The sequence below is a fragment of the Lutra lutra genome, chromosome 11 (genome assembly GCF_902655055.1).
Source record: "Lutra lutra chromosome 11, mLutLut1.2, whole genome shotgun sequence".
Taxonomy (NCBI): domain Eukaryota; kingdom Metazoa; phylum Chordata; class Mammalia; order Carnivora; family Mustelidae; genus Lutra; species Lutra lutra.
In genome coordinates, this window is record NC_062288.1 from 55,925,031 (window position 1) to 55,938,383 (window position 13,353).

Consider the following 13,353-nt stretch of genomic DNA (forward strand, 5'->3'; position numbering starts at 1 on the left):
TAGTATTACTAAAAATATATTTGTTTATAGTTCGATTAAATTTGAACATTCACATTTATTTGAAAAACCAGAAATAAAATATGCCATACGCCAGGCTGCACCTAATGATGAAAAACTTTATTCTGCATCAAGGTATCTGGAAAATGAAGCTGCATTTGGGGCACATTACAGATGAGGAATGATCCATGTGCGGTGAGTACAAAACTCAATTACAGAATTAGATACTCCATTACCATTGCTTAATTAAAAGTAAAACATGATTTGCCACACTAAAAGGCTAGAAGTGAAATATGACAGAATTTTAAACCAGCAGATATAAATGCAGCACCTATCTGTATATATGTATGTATGTATGTGCATATATATATATATATATATATATATATATATATATAAAAAACAACAACAACAAATATGGGAAAAATCAAACACTGAGGAAGAGCTCTGGCCTAAGCACATCTCACCTGAAATCCAACCAGAAAGCCAGTCTATGATTTTATTTTTGCAATTCATCATATGAAAAAATTATGAATGCTAAGTGAATTAATTGTATGACAAAGGGCACTTTTTGGCTAAAACTACAAAATAAACTGGTTTTCTGAAAACATTTAGGAAAACATTTCAAGTCATTTCAAAATGTCTAATTGATAACAGTGATCTTCAGAAAAACTTATCTAGTCTGTAGAAATTCATCCTGAAATACAAAGGAGGCCATATTTTTCAAAGGCTTATTATATATGCCCTTAAGATCAGTGTAATAAGAGGACTGATCATTCAATTTACAAAAGCAAAAAACAATTCTGAGAACAGTGTGGCCTTGGAGACCACCCACACCCACATAATTGTACATACCGGGCTTTGCCATCAAGTTAAGGAATGGGCATATGAATTCAGTATCCTGTATCAAAGGTCAAATGTGTTCTCACAGTCATTCAAATTATATCCCCGAAATTATTTTCTAGTATCCTCTACTTTTTGACTTATTTTCAAATAATTGGTTGCAGAGAATACAGAAATCCTGCTGTATTTTATGTAATATTTTAGGTGGCCTTACATTTTTCTTGATTTATCATTATTTAAAAATCTTCAAAATAGCTTAGTGAGGCTCATGACAGTGCCTGGCACATGGAGATGTAGCCTTGATATTGCCTTTGAACACTGCCCCACCATCTGAGTACCCCATTGGTCTTCACAAAGCAGTTCTGTTGGGGTCTGCTCAACATGTAGACCGACTGGTCTGAAGCGTGCTGGCAAACTAAGCATCCTGTAAGACAAGCTGAAAGCTTGCTTTTTGGCCAGTTTCAGGTCCACAGGGGCTGCATCTCTTCATTAGGTAGTGATAGTCTAAAGCACAAAGCATTTTTATGCATTTAATCACACAGCCAAACAAAAAAACTGAAGTCTTCTGAAGCCATTTCAACTAGCCGTTCCAAAACCTCCTGCAACCACTTTGCTCTGTTAGTACCATCGAAAAGGTTCCCTACCATAAACAAAAAAATTAAATGGTATTGCTGCTCTCCAAATATAGGCACTGCTCCATATCACTGAACATTTATTAGATTTTCCAACTAATGGTGTCAAAAGCCTCAAAAACCTGAAATTAATTTTCCAGCTTTACGGTCACTAACCAGAAGTAAAAATTTTCTGTTATTCTCCTGTTAGCTAATTAAAGTTTTTTAAAAAACTGTTGGACTTTTATCTTTATAAAGTATATAAAATTTCAGAACAAAAACAAAAACAATTTTGCTTTCATTGCATTACTGAATACCTGAGGTAGTTGAGTAAAAATGCACGTTTAATACCCCTGCCAACACCATTCAGCACTTCCCTTAGGTTATTCATGTTAGTGTTACATTAAAAATAAAACTGACAACAGTTTTTCTATGCTAATAGCTTAACATTTAAGTTCCTATAATCATTCTATTCTGATCCAATTTTAACAATTGGATTTGGGAGCAATCTATATTTTATTAATTTAGTGACTGCATCATTACGCCAATTTCTGGCATTAGGAGGGTACAGTAAGAAAAATGAGAATATTTGTTACACTGAGAATACAACAAAAGGGAAGTGCAGAGTTCCTCTTTTTCCCTCCCTCCCCCCCTTATTTTTTTTTTTATTTTTTTTAAAGCTGGGTGTCATACATTTTAGAGAGCATAAAGTATACATTCTCACAGAGACAGGAGTTCAAAAGTTGCCTGGTCCTCAGAAACAACTGGCTAGGTAAAAACTTGTGCACGTAACTCTGGATATTAGGGGTTCAGTGCCCGTCTGTTGGTTAAGCAGTCTGTCTTTGGTTTGGCATCTGCCTCTGTGGTGGGCTGGTTCCTGAGCCTTTACTTCCGTCTTGACTGAGGTGGTCCACTTTGCAGAGCTTTCTGCTGTTGGTGCTGTTTTACCTGAGTCAAAATTTCCTGAATTTTTCTCTGGGCAACCTGCAAAAGGAGAGAGATTTGAACTTTCTACCTAATCAGAGGTTACTAAAAGTTATTTTACTCTTCCATTTCAACAACTTCAGATGTGAAGGTTAAAGATACATGCTAGTTTAAGTTTGCTAGTAGAGTCTGAAATTACCTGCTAAAAAGGGTTTTATCCTGTTAAGCACCAAACAATTTCTATGTGGGGTGGGAGCACACCCACAGGAGAATTGCTTCCGTTTGGGAAAGAAGCAAAAGAGCTTGCTTAGGACATGAGATCCCACTTGCCTGGCAAGCATAGAAGTGACCAGTTATTTTCACAACCACTTGGTCATTCTCATCAGGTGTCTGGTCACGAGGGACAACTACTTCTGCACTTGACAAATTCTGGAGCTCATTCACCTGAACAAGATAAGCAGAGATTATGTTAAATTGAGGTTTTAAAAAAATCACCGTTTGCTGAGCACTTACTTTGTGGCTTTATAAATTTCATCTAATCCACTGATAATTCTATCAGGTTATCAGTTCTGTACCCATTACAAAATTATAGTAAACTAAGACTTACCCCAAAAAACCGATTTGACCAGTTACACAAGTGAATGGCAGAACCAGACTGAATCCCTGAAAGTCTGATTCTAAAGTAAATGCTCTCAATTCAGAATTGTAAATAGCTTTGAAAGAAGTTACATGTGCTAAAGAGAAACTGGAAACCACTTGCTTTTTTGTTAAAGAGGTAGGTTATAGAGGACATTTAAAAAAGTTTTCTTTCCATCACTGTGCCAAAGTAAAAAGCTGAAGTTTACAGCAACCAAAAATGCTAAATGCCCCTTGTACATGAGACACTCCTCTCACATAAAGTGGTCTGAAAGCGAGACATTACTTTCACTAGTGGCTGACACCAACACTCAGGAAGAACAAAAGGCAGTGTTCTCCAAACCTTGGCCCAGATGATCCTGCTTTTTATAAATTAGCCCAAATTCAGGGACTTGGAACTCCTAAGTACCTTTCAACGCTTTCCCTTTCATACCACTGCACAGGTTTTGCTGAAGTACTTGCCGTTTTGCCTCCTTTTCCAATAACTCTGCCAGCAGCAAAGGATGGCACTCTGATATGAGCTTCAAGTTTCACCTCTTCTTTAGGACTAACAAAGTTTTCTTCTTTAATTTTTCCATAAATTCTTCCCTGAGCCTACAGATGAGAACATATCCTATCAGTATCATTCATGAAGGGAAGGAAGGTCCATTAACTTCAGAGATGGCCCCAGTCCACTGGAATGGCCCTTGGCAGGGACACCTCTTCAGGTGATAGACTGTTGCAGATGGCCTAAGAGGCAAAGTTAGGAAGATTCACAGTAACAACCAGGCACCACAGAGGTGGCAGCTGAATGACTGAAGAATACGATTTATTCTTTGAACAAAAAGAGCTAAAGGCAATCAGTACTCAGCTTAACTAAAAATAAATCATTGTTGTGGGCAAATAGCCATTTGCCCCCTGATCCTAAAAGGTAAAACCTTTCCTGCTTTCAGTAAGAAAGTAATTGTGTTTTTCTGGAGGATAAGAGACGGCAGGCTCACACCTGAAAGGACATTTTGTATTCAAACAGGTTTCTTCCTCTTAGCCAAGTGGCTTCTACTCTGAATAATGAGGTGACAAAATCAGGTTAACACATACTTATGACATTAGTAGTCAACGCATCTTGATACCTACTGCATACAACTCGACATTATACTTAAGAAACTTCTCTTATTATGTACAACCATTAATTTGCTCTAGTATATACCAAAGGATAAAGAAGTCAGAATTGGTTTAATCTGACAAGCTACGAGGGTAAATCCTAAAAACAAAAGTACCCAAAACATTTCAAATTTTCACTGGTGCAGAAATGGTAAGTTCATTATAGGGGGTTATAGGAAAAACAAAATTCATCTTGGTACCCTATATTCCATTCATTCTCAAAGTCTAAAGCTACAGATCTAGGTATTAACACAAAGGACACAGGAATATACATCTCTCTTTGGAAAAAAAGAAAAAGCTCTCAGATTCATCAGAAAAAATACGGGTTAGGAGGGTTACCCCTCTTGGATCTCTAAAATAATTCACTTGTAACTATTACTGATCACATAAATATTTAAGCATTACAGCTTTTCTTAAGTAATTCCATTTAAGAGGACCATACCATCCCACATGGGCACTGAAGAACACAGGGAAACAAACTGAATTTCCCAACATACAATTATAGGAATTACAAGATAGCGGTTCCATTTATAAAAATGTAGGAGCTCAGCACCAAGAGGAAACATAAAATAGTTGATGTCCGTGTTCATCTATAAGGTTTCAAACTAAAAGTGACTGACCCCATAGGATTGGGATAGGAATCAGTTTGCAACATTTCTGAGTTAGAACTTCAACTGCCTGGCCCAGAAGGCTGGTGTGAGAGACTAAATTTCTTCACCTGAGTTTCAGCCTAGCCAAACTGCACCCACCTCTCAAAGCATCTCCTTTTGTTTCTGTTCTTCCTGTAAATGAAGTGAAAAAAGCTTTGGATTTTTACCGAAAAATGTGCCACAGAAAAGAGAGATCTAAGTGGTATTTTAAAGGGGGGGATTGGGGAGAAGTAGGCACTGTTACTAACTACATTTTAGGGCTAAAGGAACTTAAGGTTCAAGAGTTGTCCAGTTACACAGGTGGTAAGAATAAGATGGGTTTGGGATGAATTAGTTACATTCTAATGCAGTAGTTACTTTTACAACACTTGTACTACATTTTATGGGAGAAATCATGTACTTGAAAGTATGTGTTTGAGAATTTGGCAGAGTCCACCTGATTCACCCCAAGTCTGCTGAAAACCACCACCAGCTTATTTATATTGTGCTTCCTATGTGGCAAGCAATATTCTAAGCACTTTATATATTCTTTATACCTTATAATCTTGTTTCAACCTTGTGGGTGTTCTAATCCTCATTTTATAGCTGAGTAGCCAGAAAAAGGTTAAGTAATTTGCCCAGGGTCACACAGAAGATAAATGACAGAAGTAGGATTTGAAATGGCAGCACAGATGCTCGGTCTCTACTCTTCATCAACGCTCAGCATACTGGGAAGGGCACTTCAGCTGCAAAGGTCCCTAACAATGGTTCACACCAGGACAAATGCCAGAAGAGTTCCTACCATTTCTACTTCTAAAATTGGAAGGATGAGAGTGATTTGTGGTCAGACAATGGACAAGGGCTCAGAGTTAGTTAATTACAAGGGTAAGAGGAAAGGGGGACATTTTAATCAAGGTTAAGGCCTCTCAAGGACAAGAGGAAAATTTAGGGAACAAGTTTTCCACGGCATAATAACTGGACAGGTTTATAAATTTGTCTTAAAGGTCTCTCCTTCACATAGTAACAAGGCACTGAGCAAATTCTCCTTTGGGAGATAGGTAAACCCAGCAACCACTACAAAACTTTCAAAGTTGAAACAAAGTTAGCTTTATTTTTGAAATGTAACTTTGGTTATGTTTCTACTCTGTTTTTAGTCTTACGATTTTCTGTTGGGAGATCCTTTTTACCGAGTTTTAGATATATTTAAGGGAGAAGCCAGGTGACAGAGTTCCTGAAGAGAAGGCATTAACATTCTTTGAGTCCACTCATTGGTTACCTGTGCTCACACTCCAGAACACATACCTTGAACTGAGCCTCTGGTGGCCCAGTGATAATCACCATCCTCACTTTAGCATCTGGGGCTTCAGCTGGAGCAATCTGTAACAGGCACATCAAGGGGGGGGATGACACTTTTTCAGGTGCCACTGATAGAAACCTTCCACACACCAGCCTGACATTTGTGCATGACTTACTGAAATGTAGAATGGAAGCCTTTGGAAGGAAGTTACAGAGCAGCAGTGACTAACATGGGTTCATCAGTCCTGGCTCCTGCCATGAACTGTGTGCTTACACTGTGCCAGGCCCTGATGTGAAGGTCCACATGTGATCTCAGCGAATCCTCGCTGGGTTCCAGTAAGGTGGTGCGTGTTCTTTACAGGGGGCAAACCGAAGGCTGAAGAAGCTGAGTTACATGGCCCGTCCATGATCACACAGCTAATCCAACTGGAGGGAGAACTAGGTCTGTCTCCACTGCCCATGTTCCTCATCACTACACCAATGGTGCTCAAAGTGTGGTCTTTGGCCCATATGCATCAGAACACCCAGGTCTGTATGTGCAAGAAACTGCTATGTTCACAGATCTAAGACTATTGGTAAATTCCCCTGAAGTATGCTCAGTAGAGTAACATGAAGTAAACTAACATTAATTTGGCAGAAGGAAAGTAAACGGCTTTCCTATTTTTGCAGAGTATATGAAATCACACAAAAAGCCTGGGCCAGGGGAAATGTTCCAGAGGCTACTGAAGGGAGAAGAACCCAGGTTTGTTCCATAGTCACAGGACTTGGGGACCCAGCTGGTAGTTGTTTTAAAAGAAAAAAACCTGCTAAGACATATGCTGTGTAAGAAGCAAATTCTTACTATTTACCAAATTTATTATGTAAGAATGGGAAGCAAAATATATTATAAAAACTTCCCCAAATTCTACCATTCATTTTAATCCCTGTCAGTTACTAATATAGTCCACTAGGGCTCTTTCCACAATGTTTACAGTCAACAAATGTGGAGTCATCTTTTCTCCTTCCCTCTGTCATCTAGAGCCATGCTAATACTATTATTCTTACTATTCCTACTTTGTAGACTAATTTTGAGTCTATAAAACAAGCAAATAATTACTTCTGTTTAGTCTAAGCCCTTAGAATTATTCACAGGAAACCCCTGGAACAAAGATCTCATTCTTTATCTTTCTTTTTTCTTTTTTTTAAGATTTTGTTTATTTATTTGACAGACAGAGATCACAAGTAGGCAGAGAGAGAGGAGAAAGCAGGCTCCCTGCTGAGCAGAGAGGCCGATGTGGGGCTTGATCCCAGGACTCTGGGATCATGACCTGAGCTGAAGGCAGAGGCTTTAACCCACTAAGCCACCCAGGCGCCTCATTCTTTATCTTTCTGACTAGATTTGTCAATACTGGTGAGGGAGGGCTGGGGCTAAGGGCACTCATACATGGAGTTTAAGAGTAAAAATTGCTCTAGTCTCTGAAAAGCCTGAAAACACACAACTCACCAAATCTACTTTTATAGACTTACCTTAAAGAATAAGGCTGTATATAAAAATTTGGCTAGAAGAACTCCGTCCATCACTGCACTGTTTGTGCAGAATAAGGAACAGTCTTAATGTCCAATAAGTGAACACAAATAATTAGCAAATGCCAAATATATGCCCATTAAATACATATACGAAATTTATGGATCTATAAATCCAGCTAAGTTTCAAGAGTGGTGGTGCATCTTTCAGATTATGCGTGTTTCAGACTCTCTTGGAAACAAAACGTTTTACCCTCATTATAAAACCTCCATGAAGCCTGAAAACAAGAGAACTGAACACCCAAATAGTTCTCATTCATGAAATGTTCACTGCAGTTTTTCCAAAGCTAGACTACTAGGTTCTTTATGTATGTGTCAAAGACTTATTTTTAACTCAATCAGGAAACTTGCAGGACCTTAAAGTTGGTTCACTCTTCTATCTTTTACTGTCTCCTTTTCCGTTACCTGTTTATCTTGACTGTATTTCCTGTTCATGTGTTTTGTTATCTTTTGTTACAGGAGACCATATGAGGGCTATTTCTGTGTTTTGCAGCTTTATTAACTAATTTACAGATAGTAGCATTCACTCTTTGGTAACAAATGCATAGGCAGATAACCACTACCACAATCAAAATAACAGTAGTTCAGTCACTGTCCACAATTCTTCCTGCTATGTCTCTGTATTCAAGCCTCTCCTAGCAATCACTGAATGTTTTTTCTATCCCTATATTTCTGCCTTCAGATTTTAAATATAAATGGATCAGAGAGTATATGGCCTTTGGGTTTGATTTCTTTCCCTTAGCATGCAACATGAGTTCCGACCAACTTGTATCTATCAATGGTTTGTTCTTAATATCTTCTGTATAGAGGGACCACAGTTTATCTATTTGCCCATTGCCCATATGTGCTGCTTCCCATTGGGGGACAGCTGGAAATAAAGATACTATAAACATTTGCGTGCAACTTTTTTATGTATTTTTTTAAAGATTTTATTTAGAGATTCATTTATTAATTAGAGAAAGTGCACATGCAGAGGAGAGAACCAGACTCCCCACTGAACATGGAGCCCTACACGGGGCTCCATCCCAGGATCCTGAGACCATGACCTGAGCTGAAATCAAGAGTCACAGAAGCTCAATGGACTGAGCCACCCAGGAGCCCCATACTGTATTCCTTTAATAAAAAATTTTATAAAATGTTAACAACAACCAAAAAACCACCCCACTGGACTGATGCTTTCCTAAAGAAAGCTGTCACTGTATTGAGCCATTATTAATTTGTACATAGCTTAAAACACAATGCACTGTCTTACTAAATTGCTTCCCAGCGTATGAAAATACAGAATCTTCAGAGTACAGTTATCCAGTTGGTGGCCTCTGATATTTGTTATCCCACTTTCCATAATAATAAAGTATTTAACTCCAACATTTCCCTCTTGGTTCTTTCAACTATGTCTGGCATTGTGATGCAGTTTCTGAGCAATGAAATAGAGATAAAAATATTCTATAGCAGCTAATAAGAAGACTCTGTAAGAGGAAGATTCTTAGTGTCCTCCAGCTGGCTGGACCACAGACTTGTGAGAGCACAGAACACTGTCATGTGGGACAGGAGGGACTAAAGCCATGCCTGGGGAAAATGAGCTAGAACATAGGTCCAGGGACTTAGTCGACCAAAACTACCACACCAGCACTGGATTGCTTACCTCCAGAATACTTTTTTCTGAAAGTCAACTTTGTTGAAGCTGTAGTTGGGGGCTTTCCATCATAGCCACACCCTATGTAGCCCCAGTATAGAGTGCCATATTCAGTTCGATTATGAAGTGGCAGGATGACTCATGTTCCTGTAACTTACTGTCAGTAAAGCACTAAGAGCCACAGTCGGCAGAACAGTACCTTAATAGAAGCTCCTGCAAAGCGAGAGAGCTGCTTGATGTGCTGTCCCTGCTTGCCGATAATGGCGCCAACAGATAGGGCTGGGATAAACAGATGGACAGTCTCCGTTTCTGATTGCTGTTGGAAAGACAGGACATACGTGTATTTGGTAAAAGTAGGCTGTTATCATTGGCAGAGGGATGGGGGCACTCATACAGTAGGAATATTAGGAAGCTGACAAGAGTGCGTTGGTAAGAGTTAACCTGAAGTTGAGAACATCTGTTCCTTCTGAAGACATCTGACTTTAAAAGGTCACTTTTCTCTACACCAATTTTCTTCGAACTTAGGATGTCACTGATCTACAGATTTAAAAGGTAAGTCAAAGTCACAAAGTTTAGATTCCTGACAAGCAAATGAAGTTGTGGGCCACACATCAACAAACAATGCATCCGAGGACACAAGTCTACACCATAGCCATGTAGGTTTAAACACCTGATGAACTCTTCTCAAAAGGAAGAATTCCTGAGTCTCTCATCATATATGACTGAATCGTGTAAGACCTTACTGTCACCGTTCAGTACACAGCCACACCCAAGCAAAGGACAGGATGATATATCACCTTAGTGGCAAAATACCCTAGGATTCTTTCCCATATAGTTCATTATTCCTCCCATCTCTGCCCTTCCTTTGCCACTTAACACACGGAAAAATTGGAAAACATTTTGAAGGCTAACTCAAAGATTTTTCAAAAATGGATTTTATCTGTATACTTCACTTCTCAACTTCCCACTTCAAGCCAACTATGTCCTTCCTGAGTCATCTCCCTTTAAACGGTCACTCCCGTAGGGTCAACAGACACGCACCAGAGAACCCTGGGTTTAAAAAAAAAGAAAAAGAAAAAGGCTAAACCAAGATTCAGTGATCTTACTGGTGAATTATAGGTTCTAAAATGCAGAAGCAGTTCACATGTTCATACATTAATACTTGCTTACTTTTTAAGAAGGCTCCTTGTCTACTGTGGAGCCCCATGTGGGGCCCATACTTACAACCCTGAGATCAAACTCGAGCTGAAATCAGAAGTTAGATGCTTAACTAACTGAGCTACCCAGGCACCCCAATACTTGCTTAATTTCTAACAACATTAAAAAAAAAATGTATCCAAGGAGAAGTCAATTCTAAGAAATTTATTCCAAGAAATGTTTTTTATTTTCTAAGACTTTTTAAAGAGCAATTTTAGGCTTATAGCAAAATTGAGAGGCAGGTACAGATTTCCCATATATGCCAAGAAATAGTTTAAGGTGAACTACAATTGAATACACGAACTTAATATGCAGTTGTGTTGTTTTTTTAGGTACACCTACCAATTAAGATTTATAGAGATACTAGAAAATATATTGCAGTCAGAAATGTACACATTAACTATTTGGTAAGAAATACTTCAGGGAATTCTCTCTTGAGCCTTCTTACATCCCTGTTACGGAGGATACTATAAATTCCAAGTATTCAAGTCAGTCCCTCAAGTACTGTAGTCTGTTCACACAGAGCCATGAGGCAACTTCAGTCTAATTTCTCATTTACCAATCTCTACAAATTTTATAAAGTCTCAAATGTGTCAACAGTTTTGCTTTCAAGCATCCCAGGAACTAGGAAAATCTTGAGAATATGATCATTTTAAGCAGTTTCTGAAAATCTTAGTCAAAAGAAACAGCAGCACTAGGCCCATTCATTTTTATTGGGTATGAAAACAAACTTTGTGCTACCTAATGTTGGTCCACCCAATGACCAACACTCTTATAACACACAAATTCCCAGGGGCATTAGCAGCTCCATCTTCTCCCCGTTAAGCCCAGAGTGCAAGCAGAGAGCACAGAGGACTCGGTACCACGGATCTGTGGTGAATATGCTGCTCAACAGCAGAAACCCACGTCTGGATGAATCAGCCATTCCACTTGCCCCTCAACACACACTTACCAGAAGGCCATTCCACCACAGAACACCTGTTTACTCACACTATCTGGTAGGAATTTTTCTTAATAGTCTATAGTTTCCTTCCTCTGAAGCAAAGATTTTTTAAAAAAAATGAATTAGTAAACATTCTAGAAGTAACAAAAGGAAGTAACAAAAACAATGGGCTAGTTCTTTAAAGGAAAACCTTTTTGTCTAAGTAAGAGATAAAAAATTGAAATGAGGGGCGCCTGGGTGGCTCAGTGGGTTAAGCCTCTGCCTTCGGCTCAGGTCACGATCCCAGGGTCCTGGGATCGAGACCCGCATTGGGCTCTGCTCGGCAGGGAGCCTGCTTCCTCCTCTCTGCCTGCCTCTCTGCCTACTTGTGATCTCTGTCAAATCAATCAATCAATCAATCAATCAAATCTTAAAAAAAATTGAAATGAGAAAAGGGAAATATGAAAACATACGTCAATAAATCTGAAAGTGTCAAAAATCTGTCTAGTAGGAGTTACCAAAAATCAATCAGAAAAATTTACATTGACCTAAGCAACTGTTACCTCTATAATCAACTAATCACCTAAATATAGCACCAGGCCCAAATAAGTATAATTCTTCCAGGCAAAATGCTCAAGAAGAATTACCAAAACCAGTGGAAAAGAAACTAGGTAAGGACAGGCAGACCTATTTCATGGGGGGAAATGGATTTAATAAACCAAAATAGTAAATGAATGGTAACATGCTACAAATAACATAGTCTAATTTTTTTTTTTTTTTACTGTAATGATACAGCTTAGATCTCTTCCCAATGTCATTCATATGGCCCTGCCTCATCCCATTCAACAGGGCATTCCTCCAGCTAGACTCACCACTGCTGTCTCCTCTCCATGCATGAGTGTGTGTGTTTAACAGTTTTCAACTAATTCATGTAATGCTGCCATCAAATCTTTATACAAAAAATTGTGCCCTTGTACAAGTACTTCTACTATATAAATTCTTAGTAAAACTGCTTGAGTCAAAGATTCTGAATGTTTAGAATAATCATCAAGTTATACAAAAAGTTTCCCACTCTATTCACACAGAATGGTGGAATCCCGGTTGAGATATTCATGGAAAGTGTGGGTGCTACCTTTGTGTTTAGCATAGTGGGAGATGGGTAAAAAGCATGCCGAGGTCAAAATTCAGGTTTAAGGAGGAGGTACCTATGATCAGGGAGCAGTGGTATACAGGAGTCCTGTGTGGTGAGAGTTTGTGTTTTCTCTGTGAGGTGCATCACCTCATCTACATCTCACAACCCATACAACCAAGAGAAACAACATTTCCATCTTATAAAAGAGAAAACTGGAAGAAATAGAGTAAGGGACTTGTACATGGTCATATACTGACTGGTGGTGCAGCCAGCATTCAGAACTGGACATCTCTCTCTCTCAAGCCATGTTTATTTAAAACAAAAAAAAAGGACATACCCTGCTTCCAATAGGTATGTATGTGCTTTATAATACAGAGATGCAGAAATGATTCCTAAGAACAGCCCAGGGGCACCTGGGTGGCTCAGTCAGTTAAGCAAGTGACTTCAGCTCAGGTCATAAACTCAGGGTCTTGGGATTCAGGCCCACATGGGGTTCTCTGCTCAGGAGGCACGCCTGCTTGTCCTTCTTCCTCTCCCCTTACCCCCTGGAGCTCGCTCGCTCTCAAAACAAACAGATCAAAAAACCACAAAAACAAACAAAAACCAAAAAATCCCAAAACAAAACCAAAAACAGAACCCATGTAACAGCCCAAAAGAACTCCCAGGTGAGGAGTGCTGCCTTCCCTGGCGCTATCACTCTTCTATCTACCTTGCTAGGACTTCCTCAGGCAAAAGAAATTTCCCACATATTGTTGGCAAAAGCTTAAGCCTTTGATCATCAATGTGCATAAAATAGCATCAGAGGTAGTCCATTAAAATTTATTTATTTG

At 39.0% G+C, this 13,353-nt stretch overlaps 1 protein-coding gene across 4 annotated transcripts in view; it reads right to left on the minus strand.

The window, feature by feature from the left end:
- Positions 1-404: 404 nt before the first annotated feature.
- Positions 405-13,353, minus strand: part of IGF2BP3 (insulin like growth factor 2 mRNA binding protein 3) — a 141,953-nt gene continuing 129,004 nt past the window's right edge. For 2 of the 4 annotated variants that reach the window (XM_047694118.1, XM_047694120.1), the window contains 5 exons: positions 9,472-9,588; positions 6,083-6,157; positions 3,474-3,605; positions 2,706-2,819; positions 405-2,435 (listed from right to left, as the gene is read on the minus strand). In XM_047694118.1, the coding sequence (XP_047550074.1) occupies positions 2,337-2,435; positions 2,706-2,819; positions 3,474-3,605; positions 6,083-6,157; positions 9,472-9,588 (537 nt within the window). In that variant the 3' untranslated portion in view covers positions 405-2,336. Of the gene's footprint in view, positions 2,436-2,704; positions 2,820-3,420; positions 3,606-4,744; positions 4,934-6,082; positions 6,158-9,471; positions 9,589-13,353 lie in introns of those variants that run through there. The other 2 variants (XM_047694119.1, XM_047694121.1) reach the window with 2 other exon arrangements.